A 23610-nucleotide genomic window follows, 5' to 3' on the forward strand; every position below is an offset into this window, starting at 1 on the left:
ACTTAGCTGTTTAACTGAACAGATATATTCCCACTTCATTTCTTTTTCAAATAACTTGGAAATATACTGAATAGTTTTCATTGTCACAGATTAAACTCACAGGTCAATTTGAGCCCAAACCATATATGTATATGTATTCATACACAGATAGATTCTAATACATATGCATACATACTTTATGTAACTAAAAATAATAATATCCACATCCATGAGGTGTCAGTAGTTCTTCACACATTTGGTAGCAAGAGCTTAATTCATGCAAATGGTATTTTTCCCAAATCTAACATGTCCAACACCTGAGCTTACTCATGCTGTTTATCCAGGATATTTTTGTTGCGATCCTGCACTTACAGGGCTTTTCCAGTGACGTGTCAGGCCAGATGCCACATGCAGCCTGGCCCAGCCCTCAAATGGAGAAATCATACCAATTGCCCAAGCTACTCTCCTTAGCCAAGTCAGTCCCTCACCATGAATTCCTCTTTCTTCTCTTTCAGGCTCCCACAATGAAGGGAAATCAGGAAAAAAAAAAAAAGCCCATATATCTATTTATCTACCTATCTATCTATATATATAGATAGGTAGATAGATAGTATATAATGTATATAATTATATAATATGTATGTGTATGCATATATATGTATATACACACACATATATACACACAAATATATAGGCAGTGCTATAAAATTTTATACACATTTTAAGGAAAACTGTATTAAAATTGTAATATGCAATATATACCGATAACAGAGGATGAATACAAGTCACGTTTCACTTCTGCAATTACAAGAGGTGATCAAAGTGGTTACCATCAGCATCCAGGCACTTCTGATTATGGCAAAATACTGCTTGAGCAACACTGACCAAAGTGCCCACTTGTATACATTTTTTTGGCACCCCTGGTATACAAGGTTGGACAATTAAGTTTGCGAACTCATCCTAGAAAGAGTGCTACATAACTCATTGCTGAATATCACTATGGTCACCTTCAAGTACTCCCCTTGGGAAGCTATGCACCAATGCCAATGCCTAATCCACCCTTCGAAGCAATTTTGAAATGCTCTTTCTGGAACGGCAATCAGAGCTGGCGTCATATTAATCTTGATGTACTGAATGTCATCAAAATGTCTCCCTTTCAATATTTCCTTTATCTTCGGGTAAAAAAAGAAGTCATTGGGGGGCCAGATCAGGTGAGTAAGGAGGGTGTTCCAATACAGTTATTTGTTTACTGGCTAAAAACTCCCTCACAGACAGTGCTGTGTAAGCTGGTGCATTGTTGTGATGCAAGAGCCATGAATTGCTAGTGAAAAGTTCAGGTTGTTTTCATCTAACTTTCTCACGTAGCCTTTTCAGCACTTCCAAATAGTAAACTTGGTTAACTATTTGTCCAGTTGGTACAAATTCATAATGAATAATCCCTCTGATATCAAAAAACGTTAGCAACATCGGTGCAACAAGTTGACGAACTTAATTGTCAGACCCTGTATATACATACACACATGTAGGTTTCATGCACTAAACTGGGGACTTGGAGAATTAGTTCACTGTGAACAAAGAAAATAAAGAGAATTCCTGGGGTTTGGGGGGGTGGGTAGCGTTCCTATTGGATCTGAAAGCACTCCCTTCCCCGTCTCTCCTGGCAGCACTGGTCACTTCATGGCACTTATCACTTTGTACTTGCTGTGTTTAGGAGCTTTTCTTATCGCTCCTACTGAACAGCAGGGCCTTGGATGCTGGCATTTCTGCCAGAGTCACTTTGGCATCCTCACAGCACTCAGAGGGCATGGCGCCTTGCACAGTTTTCCTGAGTGCACAAGGAAAAATATCAAATCTACCCAGGATAAAATGTCTAAACCCTTACTTCATTTACTAAAACTCTTCTAAAAATCTGATCATAGGCACTGTTGCCAAAAATACGGTTTTTAAAGCCTGACGGAGAAAAGTAATCATTTTTATAAACCTGCTATAGGCCTGTCTCAAGAGACACATTTGTATCAGTGTTTTACAGAAATGACATGCAAACGTGTGTATAACTCCACACTTTATTCTTGCAACAAATGCAGGTGCTAAAAGACCTTTTAATGTTTACAGAATCCATTATTTAACTATGGAACTTTGGCTGTACCATTGTTTGTTACAGGCAATGCATCAGACCTCATTCCAGACAGCACAGGGTTGCAACTCCAAGTGCGAGGTGACTGCCTGTAAAATGTCTGCATAATCCCATCCATCCTGTAACCAGCAACTTCCTGATTTCGCTTTATAATGACGGGGCTCTGAATCCTAATTTCCTGTACGTCTAGATTCTGCAATGTCAATATTGTGAAATTTACAGCTATCCAAGTACATACTATTTTTAAGAATTACTCTTGATAAACATGCTATACACAACAAACACATTCTTCAGAAGAGATTAAAGGCTTCCAAAAAGAAAAGGTAGTGTCTAAAAATTTCACTTTAAAAAAAATCTAATAAAAGCATTATTAAAAATTCTGGCATAAGGCACTCTGCTAAAGTTAAGTAAAATGTTAAGAGGAATTGTTAACTTCTCAGTTCTAAGAATCATATGAGAGTATTATTATTATTAAGAGGATCTGGATGTAGTCCAATCATGTCCTCTCTAAAACCAAAGTTAAAGCCTGAAGTAACCAAAGTTACCAGCTCCTCCATATTGACTTAAATATCACAGAAGCAAGCCTCTGAGTTTGAACAGAGCGAGGCTCCGGAGCAGCAAGATCCAAGACAAGTTCTATAATGGTCTTTAATTATCTCAAGTAGACACCTTATTCTGTCCCTTCCAATCACGTCCTGAGACTGTCTAGATAATGACCTACCTTCTTTGATTTTATGACCTCTCCACAAGACCATCTAATACACAGTAAGTCCTCACTTAATGTTATTGATAGGTTCTGTGACTTAAAAAGAAACGATGGCTAACAAAACCAATTTTACTACAGGCTAAATGATATAAACAAAAATTAAGTTCCTACAGCATCTTATCAACATTATAATGAAATGATTTTATTCGAGGATCTATTGTGTATATGAGCTCATTCACCATAAAGTGGCCATAAAAAGTTTCATTGTCACTTAAAAGCACATAAAATTTATATTTTAGAAAGGAAATCAATCACTATGAAATATTGGGAACATTTGGATATCTGAAAAGAGCATTCAACCAAAATGTACTCTGAGGAAAATAAAGTATATGCTTCAATTACTATATAAAGTACCAACATTATTCTATAAAAGGAAAAGAAAACATAAGAAATAAAGCTAGGTAAAGCAAGACGCAGATAATTTGATAAAGAAAAACTTACCCAATCTACATTCCCAAACACAATTTTTTGGGTGGGTACACTAACATTTACTGAACACCTACTATGTGCCACATGCTTTATCTATGTTGTATTTATTTACTCTTCACAATAACTCATCAAATAGATATTATTCTCAATTTAAGGTGAGGAAACACAGACTCAGAGAGATCAAATAAAATTTTGTAAATGGCAGACCTAGCAAATCGTAGAATCAGGATTAAATCCCAATTCCACAAATTCCACAACTTCAAACTCCAAAGCTCTTGCTTTTTTTTTTTTTCCAACTAAACCACACTTTGAGTGATAGAAGCTTAGATATAAAAATTATCAGTGGGCTAATAATATTTGGAGTAGTACGATTTTTTTTAAAATCAATAATGGCTGCAACAGTATCCCAAACACACAACCATCTCCCTTTGTATCTTTAAAAAAGTAACTAGCCAGGGCTGGCCGAGTGGCGCGTTGGTTAAGAGCTGGCTTGGGACGCCAGAGGGCCCCGGTTCGGATCCCACATATGAGGGCCAGTGACACTGCCCTCCACAGCTAAGATGCTGAACAACAGCTCAACCTGGAGCTGGGCAGCCGTGAGTCGCTGGTGACGGCATAGGCTGCAGCCCCTGTGGCAGTGGGTTGCCATGGGCTACCATGTGTAGCTGGCAGCCAGCGTGAGCGGCCAGCAGCTGCAGTGCGCAGCCGTCCAGAAGCCGGCGACTGATCTGCCTCGCCCGGGAAGAGCACAATGATGGTGCCAACTAGGGCCAGTGAAGCAACGTCCTCCACAACTAGACTGAAGAACAAAAAACGACAGCAACTTGTCTGTTCCCCTTCCCCCAACTCCCCAGGACTGTTCCCATCCCCCCAATTCCCCAATAAAAAAAATCTTTAAAAAAAAAAGTAACTAGCCAGATTGTCAGCCAAGTTGAGGCATCTCTATAAGGGCCCAGAACGCTCCTACCGCCAGGGGATACTCATAACACCTTCAGGGGAAATGCATCAAGGACAGTATGAGGGGGTGGATTTATCCTCTCCCTAAAACACAGCTTAAAGCTAGACAAAACTGAAAAAAAACCAACTCAGCACTCTGGAAACCAACCAAAGCCATACACAAGCTGAGAAGTGTTTCTCCGTGAAAAGGACTGAACTTCAGGGAAGAGCAGCACGGCACAAGCCCATGGTATCTCTGCTGGAGACTGTTCCCATCCCCCTGCCTCCAGCCCCATCAGAGCCACAGTTCTACGGAAAGGGAAGAGCTGAGAAAAGCAACAGCTTCACTGCCAGGCCAGGCTCACTAGAAACGGAGCACTGACAGTCAAAGTGGCAATCTCATCAGGCCTGAGGCTCTTTTAACCTGAGGCTGAGCTCTTGCTCTGGGCTAGCAATAGACCAGAAAACCAGCCAGGATTTACTAGGAGTTCTGAGAGATGAGACAACCCCAGTGCCCTTGATCAACTCTCTACAGACATCCCAGCTTGACCAGATTCTGCACAGGCATCACAGACACCACGCACGTCTCCTACCAACAGAACGCTTATCTACACACACAAAGAAGATGCAAGGAGGTACAGCCGAAAGTAAAGGCCAGGGCAGACATGAAAACTGCCAGAAATTTGAATGTGTTCCCCAGATCCACACACAGATCCATTAGCAGAGTGTGAATGAATGCTTCATTGACTCAAGGTCAACCTCTGATCACTCTTTAGCTGAACACAGAACTATGTTGCCACAAGGATGACCCCGGGAAGCTAGCCTTAAAAGTTAACAACAAGAAAACAAACAAACCTGAACAGAGACACCAGCAGCCACACAATATGGGAGAGAGAGCCTTCAGAGCCTTCACATATTTATTCCTGCAAATTACTAAACAAACAAAACAACAAAAATAACAACTCAGGAGCAACAACAATCAGAACCCAGAATTGCTAAAATCTATTATCTGAAATGTAAAATATCCAACAAAAAAACTTGATGACATGAAGAGAAACAAAAGTGTGACCCACATTAGGGAAAAAGCACAGTCAACAGAAACTGTCTCTACTGTACCCAAATATTGGATTTAACAAGTTAATACTTCAAAGTAGTTACTATATGAATACATACATTTAAAGAATTGAAGGAAACCATGTATAAAGAATTAAAGTATGCCACTGATAACAAATAGGGAATCTCAATAAAGAGGTATAAACTATAAAAAAGAACACCAAATGGAAATTCTGGAGTTGAAAAGTACAATAAATGAAACAATAATTTACTAGGGGGGTTCAACAGCAAATTTGAGCTGGCACAAGAAAACATTTAGTACAGTTGATGATAGCTCAATGAAATATGCAATCTGAAGAACAGAAAGAAAAAAGGTCAAAGAAAAATGAACACAGCTTCAGAGACCTGTGAAACAACACCAAGTTTATCAACATATGTGTCATGGGAGAAGAGAAACGGGTGGCAAAAATATTTCAAAAATAACGGCCTACAACTTCCCAAATTTGATAAGAAAGCAAAACAAGTAATCTCCATTTCCAAGAAGTTCAACAAAACTCAAAATAGGATAAACACAAGAAATACACACCTCAACACATAGTATTCAAACTGCTCAAAAAAACATAAGAGAAAAACTTGCAAGTAGCAAACAAACAAAAAAAAATTATCATGCACAGATCAAAACAACATGATAAACAGTTGTGTTCTCCTCAGAAACAGTGAAGGCCAGAGGCAGTGGAATGTCCAGAGTGCTGAAGGTGGGGGATGGGGGAGTTAGCAGCGAAGAATTCTATAACCAGAAACTACTCTTCAAAACTGGAAGAGGAAAAAAAAAAGACACTCCATGTTATGTTTAAAAAGAGTTTGTTTCCAGAAGACCTGCGTTACAAAAAATGCTAAAAGTCCTTCATGTTGAATGGACGTGGCACACCAGGGGTAGGCAAACTTTTGAGACAGAAGAGCCAATCCTGTCCCTCAAACAATTTAAAAATTACTCAAGAGCCATAAAACAAATGAAATCACCATTATGGGAATAATATCCTTTAAAAATTTTATAAATGAAACTATGATACTTTTATTTTCATTTTTAATTTTACTTCAGAGCCACATGTACGTACCCAAAGGGCCGCATGTGGCTCAGGAGCTGCAGTTTGCCGACCCCTGGCATAGGTGATAACTCGAATCCACAAGAAGAAATGAAAAGCAATAGAAAAGGTAAACATGTGGGTAGATTTAAAACTCTATTAATATTTTTTTCACTTCTCTTAAACTCTTTAAAAAAATAAGATTGTACAACGTCACAATTTAACACTGTACAGCTAGCTTTATAACATACAGGGATCAAAATGACAATAAAAGCATCAAGGAAAGGCAAAGAAAAAGACAGACTGGAACAAAGTTTCAACATTTTACCAGAGTTCAGCTAGCATTCTGCAGCTAGTAGACAGCAACATATTAAGGTGCATATTATAATCTCTACAACCACCACTAAGAAAATTATTCAAAAGAATAGTAAAAACAACAAAAGCAACACAGAAATCAAAATTGTACAATTCAGAAAAATAACACAAAAGAAGGTAGTGACATACAGATGAACAAAAGTATGAGGCAAATAGAAAAGAAATAAAATGGCAGACATAAATCCAACAATAACAATAATTATATTAATGTGAATGGAATAAACACCCACTGAAAAGACAAACTGTCAGACTGGATAAAAGACCAATTCCAAGAACATGCTGTCCACAGTAGACCAATCTTAGGTAAAAGAAACTAAAGGTTCAAAGTAAAAGGGTAGGGTAAAGTATGCCACGCACACAGCAACAAAGAGAGCTAGAATTTCATTGCATCTGGTAAAACAGGTGTCAACAACCAACTTGGCCTAGGTGACATTTACAGAACACTTCAGCTAACGGCAGCCTTGGACCTGGTAGCTTACAACATTATTCATGATAACCCAAACAAACCCGAAAACCATCCAGTCGTCCATCAACTGGTGCATGGATCAATCCAATGTGATATATTCATACAACAGAATGTTCCTTAATCAAAGCTAACAAAAATCCTGATACATGTTACAATGTAGATGAATCGCAAACACACAATGCTAAGTGAAAGAAGCTAACATAAAATACTCTAACTTACATGGCCCTAGTATATGAAGTGACCAGAAAGGACAAACGTAAAGAGCCAGAAAGCTGAGCAGCAGCTGGTGCCTGGGGCCATGGGAGTGAGGACTGACTACTAAGAGCATCTGTAGGGGTGGACGACATGTCCTAAAACTGGACTGTGTTGGAGGCTGCACAGCTCTTCCTTTACTAAACATCACTGAACTGTACACTTGTAATGGGTTGATTTTACTGCATGTAAATAACATCTTAACAAAGCTGAAAAAAAAAATATTGTGCAATGGTTTGAATGAGGCAATAAACTGCTGTCTGGAGCCTGAAAAGGGCATCCCACTCTTTCCTGAAAGAGCATATCACCAAACACAACTTAATGCAAACTCTAGCTCATTTATGATGCGAATATGAATGCTAACTCATCACTCACATGGCATTAATTCCATCCAAACATAACAGAGAACTTAAACTATCCACGTATAGAAGGCCAAATAATGCAATTAAGCCCTATGCCACGGAGTCACACATATACTTATATGTTAACTGAATATTACTTATATGTTCACTTATCCAATGTTGCCCAACTGTCTGGACATACCCGTGTGAGCCATTATGGTCTCTAGGTCTTCAACTATAAATTTCCTAAAAGACAAGGCAAAGCTGTTAAACTCCACAAAGTATCCAACACATCACAGCAGGGCCTACAGAGGTCCAGACTGAGGCTTCCAAGAGATGTGCCCAAAGTGGCCCTTCGTTTTCGCCTCACTTCGTGACCACTATAGGCTCTTCTTTTCACTGAGAAGGAAACATTAACAGTTACTGATTCTCACACCACATCTGAGCCACATGCTAGCACTGGCATGTACCAAAATAGGCTGATGTTACAATGTGTCTGTGGAGAATTGACACTGCTTTCAAAAGTATTTCTCAAAATGCTCACATAGTTATTATGAACTCAGTCAGGCCTATCTGTAACACAGCGTACTTAAACTTAAGAAAAATAAAGTAAAACAACACCAGGTCACAAAAGTATAATTTTCTTCACTCACTCTCCTCACATTACCCCAAAACTGCCAGAAATAAAGAAATACCCAGAGATGAAATAAGGTGTTGCTAGGCATACTGACAATTCAGACATACCGGAAATTTCATCGTGTTCACAAAACCCTAAGCACTAATTGTAATGCCTAATGTGCTACTAGCAGTTATCACTCAGGTGACCTGTCCCTTTCTCAAGGTCCCATTCTCAGCACACCACTCACCAAGTGGCAGGATGACCTCTTAGGGCACATTTCTTAGAAGGCACTCCTCTCAAGGATGGCTCTATTTTCTGAACAACAATCATCACAAGATGTTTGGTGCACAGCACTGTAAATTATTGCTTACGATATTTTTCTACCACTGAGAGTTAAAGACAGAGGTGACCAATGGAGACAACATCATTAGAAAAAGGGCAGTGCTCTAGCTGATGGAACAGCTGGCCCCCCAACAACCTAGGCCTTCGGGGGGAGACCCACGATCCTGGCATCAGAATATCAAGAACAACTGGATTTTTCTGGCGAGATCAACTCAACCTCTAAGGCTCTCCTTTCACCTTAGAATCACATGAAAGGGACATCTTCCCAAAATGTGAATTCCCTTATCATGCTTGGCAGGCAGCAGCGAGCAGACCCTCACATACTCAAGCAGCAGCTCCAGGTTCCCCTATGATTCATTCCTACAGTGTCCTCTACAGAAAGATGGGGCGTTCTCCCTTATTCCCAAACATAAACGGGTTTCTAAATAAATAATCCAATTCTCCTCTATTTCCTAGACAACGGTCAGCAAGCTCTTTCCGTAAAGGGTTAGACAGCAAATATTCTGGGCTTTGTGAATTACTTGCAACTGCTCGACTCTGTGGCTAGAACACAAAAGCAGCCACAGATAACATGTAAATGATGGGCATGGCTGTGTTCCAATAAAACTATATTTACAAAAGCAGGCAGAAGATTGGATTTGACCAGCAGACTGTAGTGTGCTGACCTTGCCCTAGAATAACAGCTATTTCAAGCTACAAAAGGAAATTACATATCAACATCACCCCCACATCCACCCATTCCCATGCCTTGTTCTCAATGAAGAAACCAAATTCAAGTTATTTGCTCGAGGTCACATATTACTCTTTTGCTGCTTTGTTCACATGCATGAAGATGATTTTCTGAAATTAAAAAAAAGAGGGCCGGCCAAGTGGCTCAGTTGGTGAAGAACTCGCTGAAAAGCGCGAGCTCTGAGCAACAGGGTTGCCAGTTCAATTCCTGGCCCAAGCTGAGCTGCCGCTGAGCTGCCAACAAGTGGCAGGATGGCTCAGCTAAAAAAAACAGAAAGAAAGGAAGGATGGAAGGGAGGGAGGGAGGAAGAGAGAGATTGCCTCGTTCATTTAACCTACCATCCTATTTCCTGGATGTCAACAAAACACTGACTCTAGGTGCTTTGGTTTTGGTTTTGTTTTTTTAATACATTTTATTTTTTAGAGCAGTTTTAGGTTCACAGCACAATTGAGAAGAATGTACCCCCTCTCCTTAAACATGCATGGTCTTCCCCACTGTCAACATCTCCCACCAGAGTGGTACATTTGTCACAACTGATGAGCATACATTGACATGTCATTATCACCTAGAGTCCAGAGTTTACATTGAGGTTCACTCTTGGTGTTGTACAATTTGATGGGTTTGGACCAATGTGTAGTAACATGTATCCACCATTATTACAGCAGCATACAGAGTAGTTTTCACTGCTGTAAAAATTATCTGTGGGGAGGTTTGTTTTCAATTTCAAAGTATTATAAGAGAGCCCCTAGCCTCCGATATATCTTCTGTAAATACTCAGCATAAAAGAGCTCAACTTGGTAACTTTGTAATTACCATAAATAAAATCTACAGCTATCAAATATAGTTTCCTTTCCTCTTCTTCCTTACAGTGTCAAGGTCATCAGAGAAATTCACTCTAATCAAGCAAACTAGACCAACAATCACTTCTATATGATTTCCCCCCATTCTTTCTTCTGCCAGTCTCAGAACAACTTATTTTCTCTACCAATCAATCCCTTCTTTCTTTAAAAACCCATCTCAAAACTCTGCCCCATGCAGGTTTTCATTGAGAAAAAATTAATTCCTCCAAGTATTTTCTGATTGCTTCTATCTCACCCAGATTGTTTTTGCTCCATTTTTTTCCCCTTTGAGAATTCCACATTGCATGTACCATATAATATGAAATTACATATTTGTTGCTTCATATTGCCCTTATATCTTTTTCATGTGATTGAGGACATAGTAAAAACTCTTTAAGAGGCAGGTATGAGGTTTTATTTCTCAGCACAGTATGCCAGCATGTTCATTGTTCATAGAATTAAAATGGAAGACTCATAAAATCTCCTAACCCTGATCCTTAAAAGTGGTTCTTCATTTGCCCTTTGTCTATATCTGAAATCTGGAAGAGTCCACATATATCTAAAAGAGTACACTTTTTCTATCTTTTTTGCACCTACTGCATGAGGAAAAATTATACAATGTTTTCTTCTATATTTTACTTAAATTTTTAATATTTTCATTAGTTTTCCCAGAAATAGTTTCTAAGTCTTTATGTCCAAAGTTTCAACTAGTTATGCTGAGACTCCCATTTAAATACTGCCATTCTCCATTTTAAACAAGACATCTCTACTTTCAACTACACATTACTAAACAAATCCTGTAAGCAAACATCTCTGATTAAACAACTATTTCTTTCTCTCTTGAAGGGCTTGGAAATTCCCTTGATTGTTTGCAATGGCAAATGTAACTTGGGAGTAATGTACACATACACAACTCTGAAATGGAAATTAAAGACTTAGAGGGGGAAAAAACCCTTCAAATTCTGACATCCTGAGTAACCTCAACTCATATGTGCGATGCTTGACAAGCTTTATTTTGTAATAGGGATGGAAAGCATTTCCAAGCTCTTAAGAATCAGGAAAGCTCTTTCTACTATCAACATTAACAAGCATAAGCATGACAATTAAAAGCAAAGGGACTGCTGACTCCTAGCTGTGGGACCCTGAGCAACTAGCAAGCTCTCTGTACTTCACGCCCACATCCATAAAATTGGGGCAATAATAGTTCCTATTTCACATGATTTTTAGGATTAAATGAGCAAACACGCAAAAAGCACTCAGAGTAGAGCCTAGTACACACACCTGTGGACAGCTTAGCTCTTTTCATCACCATAAAAATAACATAACACAACCTTCCTCTTGCCACTGGGACACAGCAAACAATAGCTATGGGAAGCCATATGATTAAAAATATATACTCTAAACCACTCCACAAATATCTCAAACAACATACAAATGAGCTTCTCAAAGTCAATTCACTTAAACATCTCTGACCAACTTTTTCATCTGTAAAACTAGGAAGATGAATTAAATGGCCACCAAGGTCCGCCTTCCCAGGTGTCAAACCTGGGTAATTCTCTTGGGAGAGGTATATAAGAAACTAGTAACATAAGGGAAACTCCCTGGCACACTTGCATCATTTAACTACCTGCGTATCAGCTCAGTTCATTTTTATTTAAACTGTCAAACACTGCCCTGGCTGTATGTTTAATCTATTTCTATTTGGATACTGTAACTATTAAGCAGTTATATGATGAGCTTATCTTTTTCTTCACTGGCCAATCTGAAAGAGTTGGAAGATAAGCATATATAAGCACACTTCAAAATGCAAAACAATACGTGTGTTTGAGTAAATTCATACTCTAATCATATAGGCACCCAGAAATATTATGTGTATATAAACACCTAAGCACCATAAAAATCAAGCTTTGTCTCAATAAAGTAGGTATAACTCTTAGACTACTATGGTTCAGTGTCACACTTGGTGACTGCTATTCTAGTTAATTACATAGTAACCAACTAGTTTGTGATCACTATATGTATTTTTAATTCTTTTGCATGGTAGCAAAATCTTAGAATATTTTCTAGAACAAAATTCATCACAGAAAATTTCTAGAACCTTCTGAAAACTTTTCATTTTAAAGTTGTAAAAAAAGTCAAAATGCAATGATGCACCATATATGGTCTAGACCTTTCTTCTGAAAGAATGACTTGAGTACTGAGAAGAAAGGAGCATATTTGTTTGTAAGTTTTTGTGTTACAGAAATAACGGCTAACAGTATTAGAAACATCAAGTGCTTTATAAGAAAGAATATCTGGGCATCATTTACAATTGTCACATTATCAATATGAAAAAGAGTACTGTTAAAATGTTTTAAAAGATTAAACATGTAAATGAAAAAATAAGGCAATTAACTTATTCATAAAATATTTTTTTCAGGTAACATAAGAGTCAAGTTTAACGCAGATTTTCTCAAATTACATTGTGTTCCAAATGTGGAACTTAAAAATGTATGTATGTTATAGGAGATTTTATGCAGATTATTTTTTTTTCTGTTCTATGCTAAGATAAAATTATACCTCATCAGAACATATTTAGTGCAAAGATGTTCTAAAATAAAAATCATTACTCTGATTAAGCATATTATTACATTTTATATTTGCTTTTAAAAAGAAAAAAGCATTTGGTTAATAAGCATTCAAAAAGCATCAAATAAGCTCTCTCAACATAGGCTGAAGAATAATTATCTGAAAAAAAAAGGCTTGCTATAAATTTTTTTCTGATTTTTATCTTAGTCAAACTGAGTATCATGATACTGCCTAATAACTTCAAATCACTTTTTTCACCTACTTCTTCAAAAACCATTTTTTTAAGTTATTACTTATTTCCTTTCTAGCTACAGTCACATACAGAATTTTTAAATAAGCTGTGGGGTTTTCTCTACAAGATTTCTGATTTCTCAAATCTCAAGGCTGTCAGCACAGAACACCGGACCTAACATTCAAATGTGAAAAATAATGCATACACAGCTAGAACTCTACCTGAAAATCATCAACATTAACCTATTCTTCTTATAAACTCAACAAGATTATCCCACATAACAAGAAAACAGAACATTTTATTCATCATAGATGATTTTATAAAACAATCACTAGAGTGGGCCCACACACTGATAGTAAATGAAAATATTCATGTTAATCAGATTACTCCTGAAAACCCAGTTGGGTTTCTCTGTGTCTTCACACAGGAGGGGAGCAGTGGATGGAGAGGGTACCATCTCAGGACCTAAGTAACAGTGATGACTAGAGCACTTCATTTCAATCCCACATGATTGTAACGTGGACATTTTCTAAAACAGTTCAATGAAAATAAGATAATAAAAATCGGTTTCCTGAGAACTAGGTGCACACAAATATTATGTTTAACTTCATTCAATGTTATCAAAAAATGAGGAAAGGTTTGAATGAGTCTAGGTGGAGGCAGCACAGTGGGTAAGAATTTTCCTTCCCAAGTTATTTTCTGCACTGACCTGTCTCTTCCGAATCCCAGACCTTGAGTAGTCAGTACAAGGAGGAGACATATTAGTAATCAATGCTGAGCACTTTATGCAGCATCAAAATGCAGGTAAACGTTTTTAAAGGTATCCCTCCACGTCCTCCATTTGCAAAGCATATGTAACCCAGGAGTTTGACATAAACCAGTTTTTTATAGAAAGTGGCAACTCTGTAGTGAGTGTTTACCATGTGTCAGGCTTTGTGCCAAATGCTTACACTTGCTGTATCATCTAATCTTCACGCATTATCTCTAGTTTACAGACAAAGAAACCAACAATCCAGCTTGTCCCTGATAGCCTGAGGCCAAACACTTGACCATTATATTAATTAAAGTTCAAAGAGATAAACTCCAAGAGTCCTATGGCAAAGCTCATATAAAACAAAGTTAGTCATAACTACAGCAAGTCCTCGATTAACCTCCTTCTGTTCAAAGTTGTATGTGAGAATGTTGATGAGGTGCTATAGGAACTTAACTCTTATTTATATCACTTACCCTATGGAAAAATCAGTAGTTTGTCCCAGAACCTACTGATGATGTTAAATGAGGACTTACTATACTTAGTTTATCTGTTCAGACAATTTAAATTTTGCATTATAACAGGTTTCTTAAGTGTCGGCTACTCAATTTGCTACTCACGGTTCCAATAAAGCAATTTCATGGTTTCTTTAACCCTCTAGTTTGCTAAAGACCTAACATAAATATTTCTTCCTTGAGCACAAGTGACTAAAACAGTCTTTTTAGACATATAATTTATATCCAGCTGAGATGACAGACCTGTAGGAAAATAATTATGACACAATATCAAACAGAGAGTAAGCCACCTGTAGACACAAACCATGGAGGCTCACTGTATGTTGGGGGGGTAGGGGTGACAAGGGGAGAAGGCAGGAAGAAAGGGGGGAGAAAAACTCAATGAAGAACTGAAATCTTCTTTGGCAGAACTGCCTCCCACACGGAGTAAGAAAACAAGAGTGGACATGGTAAGGGGAAGTGAGACTTTCCACAAGGACCAGCAAGCACAGAAATGCTGGACTCTTATGCTGAGCTCCTGAAATAGCAAATGACTATTCATAACACAGGCTGGAGAACATGAAGGCCAAACTCAGGACTTTGGACTTCATCTTATAAGGCGACAGGCATCCATAAGCCCCACGTGTGGATCTCTGGCTATATGCTCTGATCACCTTCCTAGGTGCTGCTTCTCACATTATAATACAGATGGCTCTCAGTGGGGGAAAATAAGTCTGGGTTTTTTGTTTTGTTTTGTTTTTTTGCAATGTTTTCAGAGCTAAATGCATTCAACCAAGAAAAATGAAAAACAGCTACACCAAATTCTCAAAATACGTTTTTCAAAAGTTTAACACTTAGTGTTTTCCACACTGATTTTCAATCTTCAAGTAGATGAGTCTTTGAAACCCTAGGCCAGGGGAGGGCAAACTTTTGAGACAGAAGAGCCACCAGGGGTCAGCAAACTGCGAGCCGCAGGCTCTGAAGTAAAATTGTAAATGAAAATAAAACTATCATAGTTTCATTTATAACATTTTTAAAGGATATTATTCACATAATGGTGATGATGTAAAAATATATTTATGGCTCCCAAATAATTTTTAAATTGTTGTGAGGGACAGGATTGGCTCTTCCAGGAGTCAGCAGATTTTTGAGACGGAGCCAACCCAAAGAGATGCATGGGGCTCGCAAGCCAGTTTGCTGACCCCTGCCCTAGACCAAATTGAACTATTGTAGAATAGGCAATACCTATTTTCTTTTTTTCCAAACCTTTGAAACATATTCACAGTATTGACTGGCATAGTACAAAAACAGCCCTTTATCTAAAAGGGACTGACATCGAACCCGTCAGTCCCCAGTTCCTCCATTCCATGTTACCCAAGAGTCCAAGCAAAGGCCCCGATGGCGGTGGAGAACAGTGATCAGTAAGGAATGACAATAGGGTGGATGGCACTGCCCTGAGGTAGCTCATTACAGCCACAAATGGGAGCTCTCCAGCCATGGACTTGGCCGCACTGTGGCCTAAAGACCTAGAACAACACACACAGCTGTTCTTCTCAACACCAAGTGCTTATCTCATCCCCTTTTGAAATTCTTCTTCAACGTCACAGAGGTATGTTAAACTCTACCCATCTGCATCATGCAACAGGCGCCAGAGACAAAGGTCCTCTATCTGCTTTACATGGCTGAGGATGAAGAGACTAGAACTCAACAAACCCCACTCCTACAAATTGAATAGGTCATCTATCAGGTCTAACTGTGTCTCAATTATGCCCCAAATTCACATCCTGCCCTGAACATCTCAGTTCTTCTCATACTTCTCCACTAAAGAACCCCTAACATGAGAAAAGTGTAGCGTAATCTCCCTATGGGAGTACAGTCTGTGCATGCCAAATTTTAAATCCATGCAAATTCTCTCTATTCCTCCATGATAGATGCCTGTATTGTACTTTTTATTTGTACAATACTTTAATACATGAATACTCACACATGTATACATATTCGCCCTGAAGTAAAATTCATTTTCTGGAAAGTTACATTATGTTTATCCTGTGGTTTTGCATATCTATAGCACTATCCCAAGTCCAGCTGAAGAACCAAGAATAAATAAAAAAAAAAAAGTTTCATATTAAGAATTAAAACTGCCATGGAAGCATAATAAACACACAATTTGAGATATTTTTTAAAGTATAAATCTTTTATTTTTTATTTAATTACCAAACACAAGACAAACACTTTACAGACTATTTTCCAAGGAAGCCAAAAAAGAGGAGATGTATTTATTTAATGAAAAACCCTACTGGCAGTACGAGCAACACGCTCATCACCGCCAGCCGGGCTGTGGCTGGCCCCCGCTCTGTTCGTCTGGTTTCCTCCCCTGTTTCATAGCTAACCTATGAGCTAGGTCTTCCATAAGCCCAAGCAGGAGGTCACAGGTAAAGCAAAACAAACACGATATTCCAGCTGTCACAGAGAAATATAACATAAATGCAAAAACATTCATTTCAGTGGCTAACGTTTTCCTGCTAGCTGTAACCCCCAAATTGTGCCTCGGGAGAGAGTCCCCAAATACATTTTTAGAAGGAAAGTGGAAATTTAAATGTGTCTCATCTTAGCACTTTCTTGCCTTTGTGCCTTTGCTCACTCAGTTGTTTCAACCTGCACAGCTTTCTGTCCTTCTCTGCTGAGTGAGCTAGCTGGCTCACACACAACCCCTCCCCTGAAGTCCTCCCCACCCCCTCTCCTACCCCCACAGTCAAGGTGACCTCTCCCCTAGGCCTGATGAGGCTGCAGATCCCAGGACATGGCTTTAGTAGGTTGACTTACGCTAATCTGCTTTGATCTTTTTCTTTAACGGCTGAGAGTTCATAACTGCCTTAGTCAAGCAACTTTCTAGACTTTTGCTGCTGGGCCAGAACCCAATTTATTTCAAGTTCTCTTGGAAAGCTTTAAAAACATTATAGTTTCAAAAAAAAAGCAAGTTTAGCTATTAAAACTTTTAACTGTACATTCTAAATTTAGACTCAGATTTGATGAACCTTCCTGATTTGATTCCTCCTAATTCTCTCACTCCAATCGCCTACCTCTCTCCACACCCCCACCACCAGCACCACCAAGCGAAGTTCTCATGCTCTAGCAATGAAGAATAACAGAGTAGCTTGGACTCCCCAAATTACTTCACAAGCTCCTGCTCCAGATGAAATACACTCACCCTGCCTTGTCAGCTTCTTGGAGAATTTCTCAGCCTTAAGAACCCAGTACAGGTGACACTTTTCCTTCCTTAAATCACCACCCTGCCCCAATCCAAACTGCCCCCCACAACCAGGACAGAATACGACACTCTATTTCTGTGTCATACCTCTGTTCTTCCCTCACCCAGAAACACCGTTAGATGGATGCCTATCACCCCTTCCCAGTTCCACACTCCTTTCAGGTCCGTGTCAGATTACCATTTTATCCCTACCATCTAAAACAATGGCACCAGGAGATGTTCAACAAATACATGCTGAGATGTACATTTACTTGACAGAGAAAGGAAAAGAGTCTATGATCTAAAAATAAAAATGTGCATTTCTCAGAGTAGTCATGTTATCTAAATTATAAAGTACCACTGACCCTTGAACAACTCAGGGGTTAGGGGAACATCTGATGCCCTCACAGTTGAAAATCCATCTATGACTTTTGACTCCCCAAAAAGTTAACCATAATGGTCTCCTGTTGACAGGAAGTCTTACCGAAAATAGTCGAGTAACACATTTTGCATATTCTATGTATTATACACTGTAATCTTACAATAAAGCTAGAGAAAAGAAATTGTTCAGAAAATTATAAGGAAGAAAAAATACATTTACTGTATTTATTGAAAAAAAATCCGCATATAAGTAGACCCGTACCGTTCAAACCCAGGTTGTTAAAGGTGAACTGCATGAATTCTAAATATACAAAATATTTAATACTTATGACCTAATGGATAATATTTCCAATCATGTATTCCTTTCTTCAATAAGTGTCTTGGCTCCTAATAGCTGCCAGGAACTATGCTGGGTCAAGCACCCACTGGCCCCAACGCTGTCTTTGTGCATATTGGAACAGGGAGCCTTTTCTGGGCAGATGAATTATAAAAGCTGGGCCCAGGCCTCCAAACGACCAAGTCAGCTGACACCGTGAATGTGGGGGCTCTGCCTACAGTCATAAATGACAGAAAGTCCCTACTTTCGGGAACTCAGGTTCTAATGAGGAAGACAGGCAAATGGTCAATTTTCAACATTTTCTATGTGACTCTGAAAAATCAGACTTCAACACACACAACACTTAATGTTATCCGTGTAAGTCCTCACCTCATTAAACACTGGTACTATAATCATCAATCTGAACTTGGGCCAAGGCAGCCAACTATGCCAGCAGAGTTCTAGTATTCTTTTAGGCAGGAAACAAGCACTGTTTCCAGAAGCAAGCAGGCCACAAAACTGACCACATTTTCAATTATCACCTTACAGTGACTGGCCAAATTTATTTCACAAAGAACGTTCTCAATTCATCTGAGTTTAAGTCATTTTTTAACTTGCATGTGAGAAATTTTTTTTCTATAATAGTAAATAGTTCATAAGATACTTTACTCAGTTTGGAATTATTTGCTTTAACAGTTCATTGCTTAACACTTCTACACTCTTAGCTAGTGTAGTTAAATATAAAAGATAATTGGCATTCCCAGTTGATAAAACAAGTTTGAACATTACAGATCTTTTAACACAATAAGCTAAAATAAGCATATTTTTCTAATATTAAAATATCTCTTCATAATTAAGGGGAAACACTCATTTTTGCATCTTTGTATGAAATGTATATTATATACATATTTTTGACTGATTGCTTCCTCATGAAAAATAGATCAGTTTAACTCTGAGTTCTGAAAACAATAGTCTGAGTTACCGTCTTCACTTCATGTTCCTCTAAGTATTGGATAGTACAAAAATAAACCTCAAAAGAAGTATGGGTGTAAAAAAAAATATCCACAGGTATACAATTGGCAAAGAATATTCAACCATTCATTTCAGATTCCTCAATCCAAATATGGTTCCTGTTAAGCGATAGTAAATCTCCGACTTTAATACCCTCGTCTAACGGTTGGAAAGGCATTGTAATTTTCCTTAATTCAATTAATTAATTAATTCAATATTTATTAAGCATCTCATAAGAGATAAGAATTGTGCTGGGCAAGTGGAAGTGAACCAGAAAAATGGAGCAGGGTCAATATCTAACAAGGTGCCATTCCTGTCACCAAATAGGTACTTTATTATAAGATTTACTGTCAACACGACTTCCCTTTAATGCAAAGCCTTACCTCTTAGATTTCTGGGATGAATCTGTTTAGTTCGCGGCATCTTCTCTGATTCAGGGGCCTCTTTTTCTTCTTAGAAACTGTAGGAAGAGCAGGTCACACAAAGGTAGCGCCATAAACTTAGTGTCCATCAATTAATCCATGTGCTGAAACAGAAACAAAAACACGTTTTAGTACCTTCAAAGGAAAAAAAGACACTTCAAAAGTTACGGGCTTAATACAACGCAACACTAACCTACATTCAACCAAAAGTAACCAATGTAGAGACTGCTACAAAAGATTACTTACTAACTTTTAATTAAACACAGGACATGTTACTTTGCCAATACCTGGACTTTCTCATTAAGAAAAAAGAAAAAAAAATATCGCTGTACCTTTACCAAAGAGGAGTGAAAAAATTCACTGAATTGTTTTAAAGTAACATTACCAGGTACAATTAAAGTATAACTTCAGGCTATAAAAGGGTTATGCTGTATTATGTACTAGTCTGCCCATTCATAAATTTTTGGGGATGGGGACCATGTCTCATTCACCTTGTTTCACTGAGTTAATTCAGTTAATATATCTGGTTGCTATTGCAGATGATCCCCAATTATTCCAGTTCTCCCTTCTAGGCTCATGGTAGGACTGAACTTTCTGCCTCCCTGTGTGTAAGCTGAAATGTGTGACCAGTTCTACCTAATCATCTGTGAGTGGAAGAGGCATGCATCGCTTCCAGGATGGGCATTTAGGTATGGAAGAAAGGTCCTCCAGAGCTCTTTTCCCTCTGCCGTGGGACACCACTGCTCTAGACAGTGAGTCTGACATCACAAGAGCTGAGCTCCTGCCAACCCAAGATGATCCTGTAGCATAAACAAGAGAGAGACTTTTGTTGTTTTAAGTCACTGAGGTTTGGGAGTTATTTCTTACTGAAACATAAATTAGTCTGTCCTGATTTATACATTTTAAAAACAATGATCTAAAACACAATATGCCAAGACAGTAACAATCCAAAACCCAAACAGCTCTCTCCCCAAATCAGCTACGTGGGATTTTCTTCTACAAAACCCTCAAGAATTCTTGAGCTAAAATCTTAGTTTTAACTTTCTGCAATATGGCTGATAAGCAAAGCTCATTATGATGACATTAAACATAAATTTTTTATCACTAAGCAAAGACACAAAAACAGAATAGGAATGCTTTGTTTAAAAGTTTTGCTATATCCAGTGCTGCAGAAGTAACAATACTTACTGAGCACCTACTGTGTACCTATATACTTTCTACACATTACGTAATTTAATCCTAATAATAACTGGTAAGGTAGTTGTCCTTTATTCATTTTATAGATAAGAAAATTAAAACCGGGGAAGGGTTAATTAAAGTGTCCATGGTCAGCAACTGAGGAACGTGGCACCATGTGACTCAGTTACTTTCAGGGCTTATTTCCTCAGTGGAGATAATATCTACTCTCAGGTTTTATTACAGAGACTGTATACACAAGCCATGACTATATATTTTGGTGTCAAATCAGACTAAGTTCAAAGCCAGGCTTTACCCCTTACTGTGTAGCCTTGTTCAAGGTACTTAACCTCTCCAAAGATCAGATTTCCCAAATGTAAAACTAGGAAATAGTATCCACCACATAGGGTGTAAGGTCTAAACAATGTGCCATTGCCTGACACACAAAAATACTCAAATATTAATTCTCCTTAAGAAAGCCTATATGGGAAAGACTATACTACCTCAGTATCAAGTTTTAGAAATGTATGGTTTCATTGTAACAGAGAACAAATAGAAGAAAACAAGACTACAATTAACTTCAGTATCTTATTCCCAATATGGCTATATGTAGACACTGCCAAAAATAGTTGCAGTTTTTTTAACTGCATAGCGACGAATATGAAATATGATGATCCAATACTATGTATGTACTTCATCTAGCACTGTACTAAATGATCTATAAAAGATAACGGTTCTTCAACTCCCTGCATTAATGATATCCACCATAGGATTCACGTAGCTTGATTCAATAAAAAATTTAGAAGACGTTCGGGCCAAATAAATTGTAATGCTTAAATACATTCCTTGTTAAACTTAAAGATTTTAAATGGTCACGATATTTGGGAGTTTTTAAAGCGTGAACTCCAACTGTAATACAGTCACGTGATTCCCATAAGATCGGGAACATAAAATGTAAAATATGCAAATTCCCAATCAATAACAGCTTTCTGCCACCCCATTCATTGCTGTCCCTAGCTGTCCATCCCATGTTTAAATCCTTGTTGGAGGGAGTGGGTCTATTCAAAGACAGCTGCACTGTAGCAACTAGGACGAGTGACAAATCGTTCCATTACAGGAAAGAAATAGTACATGGAGAAAAAACATGACACGATCAAAAAGCGTAAAGACAGTTGCATGGAGAAAAAACATGAATGAATGTGGAGGGCGGAGCCTGGGAAAACCCCTCTGCAACGCTGCACTGAACAAAGCACTTCACATGCCAGGAAGGGGGGTGGGGGGGATGTAAGTGCCAGCTCAGGAAGGAGCCCGGAGTGGATGCGGAGAGCTGGTGGAAGAGATGAGGCGAGCGCGGCAGCCCTGAGACTCCTCCTCACCGCCAGCTCCACCAGCGCCCCCTCCCCTCCAGCAGCAACTCCTTCACCAGCCCGACCCCAAAGCGAGCCCGCTCCGACCCGCGCCCAAACCCACAGCCTTCTTCCCAACTGCTGCAGGCGTGTACTCCCAACCCGGAAAGAAACTACCCAGGTGGCTGGGAGTAAACACACACTTAGTGCAAAGAACGAAAGGAAAAGAAAGCCACAAAGCCGGGAGGTTGGGAAGCCGAGGCCTGGTCTCCCTCACCCCCCACCCTCTTGCAAAATGCGTCTGCGGCTGGAAAGCGGGTGGGGAGGCTGGGTCCCTCCGTACCTGCTCAGCTCGCAAGACCGCAGCTCGGGCCGCTCGCGCGCCGCGAGGGCGCCCAGAAGTGGCAAGTGCCTCCCGCACGCAGCCATCCCCTCTGCAAGGTCGGCGGTTGCACACACACGCAAACACACACGCGCGCCCGCACGCCCCCCGCCTGTGGAGGGGGATGGGGTGCTGCCCCCCACCCTCCACCGCTCCCGCCGCCCTCCCCGCTGCAGCGCCCTCGCCGCGGAGCCCGCGCCGAACCTGCTGCCAGGACGCCCGGCGGAGCCGCTGCCGCTCCAGCCGGCCCTGAAGCTGCGCTGCTGATGGCGGCGGCCGCAGCTCGGAATCTCCGCGACCCCCGCGCGGCGGCAGCGGCGGCGCCTGGGATCCCTCCTTCACTTGACAACCCCAAACACAAACATGACCTCCTCCTGCGGCTGCTCCCGGCCCCCGGCTCCGTCCCTCCTCCCCGCCGCCGCCGCCCCAACAGCAGCCACACTAAAGGCCGGCGACTGGCACTCACACCACCCAGCGCTGAAATATTAAACAGGGGAGCCGGCCGGGGGGCGGGGGGGAGCGCAGGGCACGCCGGCGGGGGCCGCAGGCGCCGGGCGGGGGAAGGGGCTGCGCTCGCCGGCGCCCCCGGCCTCTGCATGACCGCCGCCGGGGAGGGGGCGTCCGGGGTGCCGGGCAGCGAAGCCAAGGGCGCGCACCGCGGCGGAGCAGGCGGCCCCCTGGGACCGCGGGGCCGGAGGCGAGGAGGGCGGGCGCGGACTTTACCTCTCCCCCGGGCAGAGTAGGGCACATTTAGCGTCTTTAGGGGCAACGCGAGGAGCTCGGGTCGGGCGGCGCGGGGGAGGGCAAAGGTCCGAGGCTTTCCCGCGGGTGGGCGGGGCGGCAGGGGATCCCCGGGGGCGGAAGGCGGGGAGGCCACCGGCTGCCGCGCGCGGGCGGGGGAGGGGGCGTCCCCTGGTGGAGACTGAAGCGCGAGCTCGGAG

At 40.3% G+C, this 23610-nt stretch overlaps 1 protein-coding gene across 6 annotated transcripts in view; it reads right to left on the bottom strand.

The window, feature by feature from the left end:
- The window catches only part of HIVEP1 (HIVEP zinc finger 1), a 147665-nt gene that overhangs the window by 121021 nt on the left and 3034 nt on the right, over positions 1-23610 (bottom strand). Inside the window, exons 1-3 of one of the 6 annotated variants that reach the window (XM_019630800.1) lie at positions 23393-23508; positions 20402-20565; positions 19727-19869 (exon numbers count right to left, since the gene is read on the bottom strand). In XM_019630800.1, the coding sequence (XP_019486345.1) occupies positions 19727-19766 (40 nt within the window). In that variant the 5' untranslated portion in view covers positions 19767-19869; positions 20402-20565; positions 23393-23508. Of the gene's footprint in view, positions 1-19726; positions 19870-20401; positions 20566-22630; positions 22652-22873; positions 23125-23392; positions 23509-23610 lie in introns of those variants that run through there. The other 5 variants (XM_019630794.1, XM_019630796.1, XM_019630797.1 and 2 more) reach the window with 5 other exon arrangements.

The sequence above is a fragment of the Hipposideros armiger genome, unplaced genomic scaffold (genome assembly GCF_001890085.2).
Source record: "Hipposideros armiger isolate ML-2016 unplaced genomic scaffold, ASM189008v1 scaffold_946, whole genome shotgun sequence".
NCBI lineage: Eukaryota > Metazoa > Chordata > Mammalia > Chiroptera > Hipposideridae > Hipposideros > Hipposideros armiger.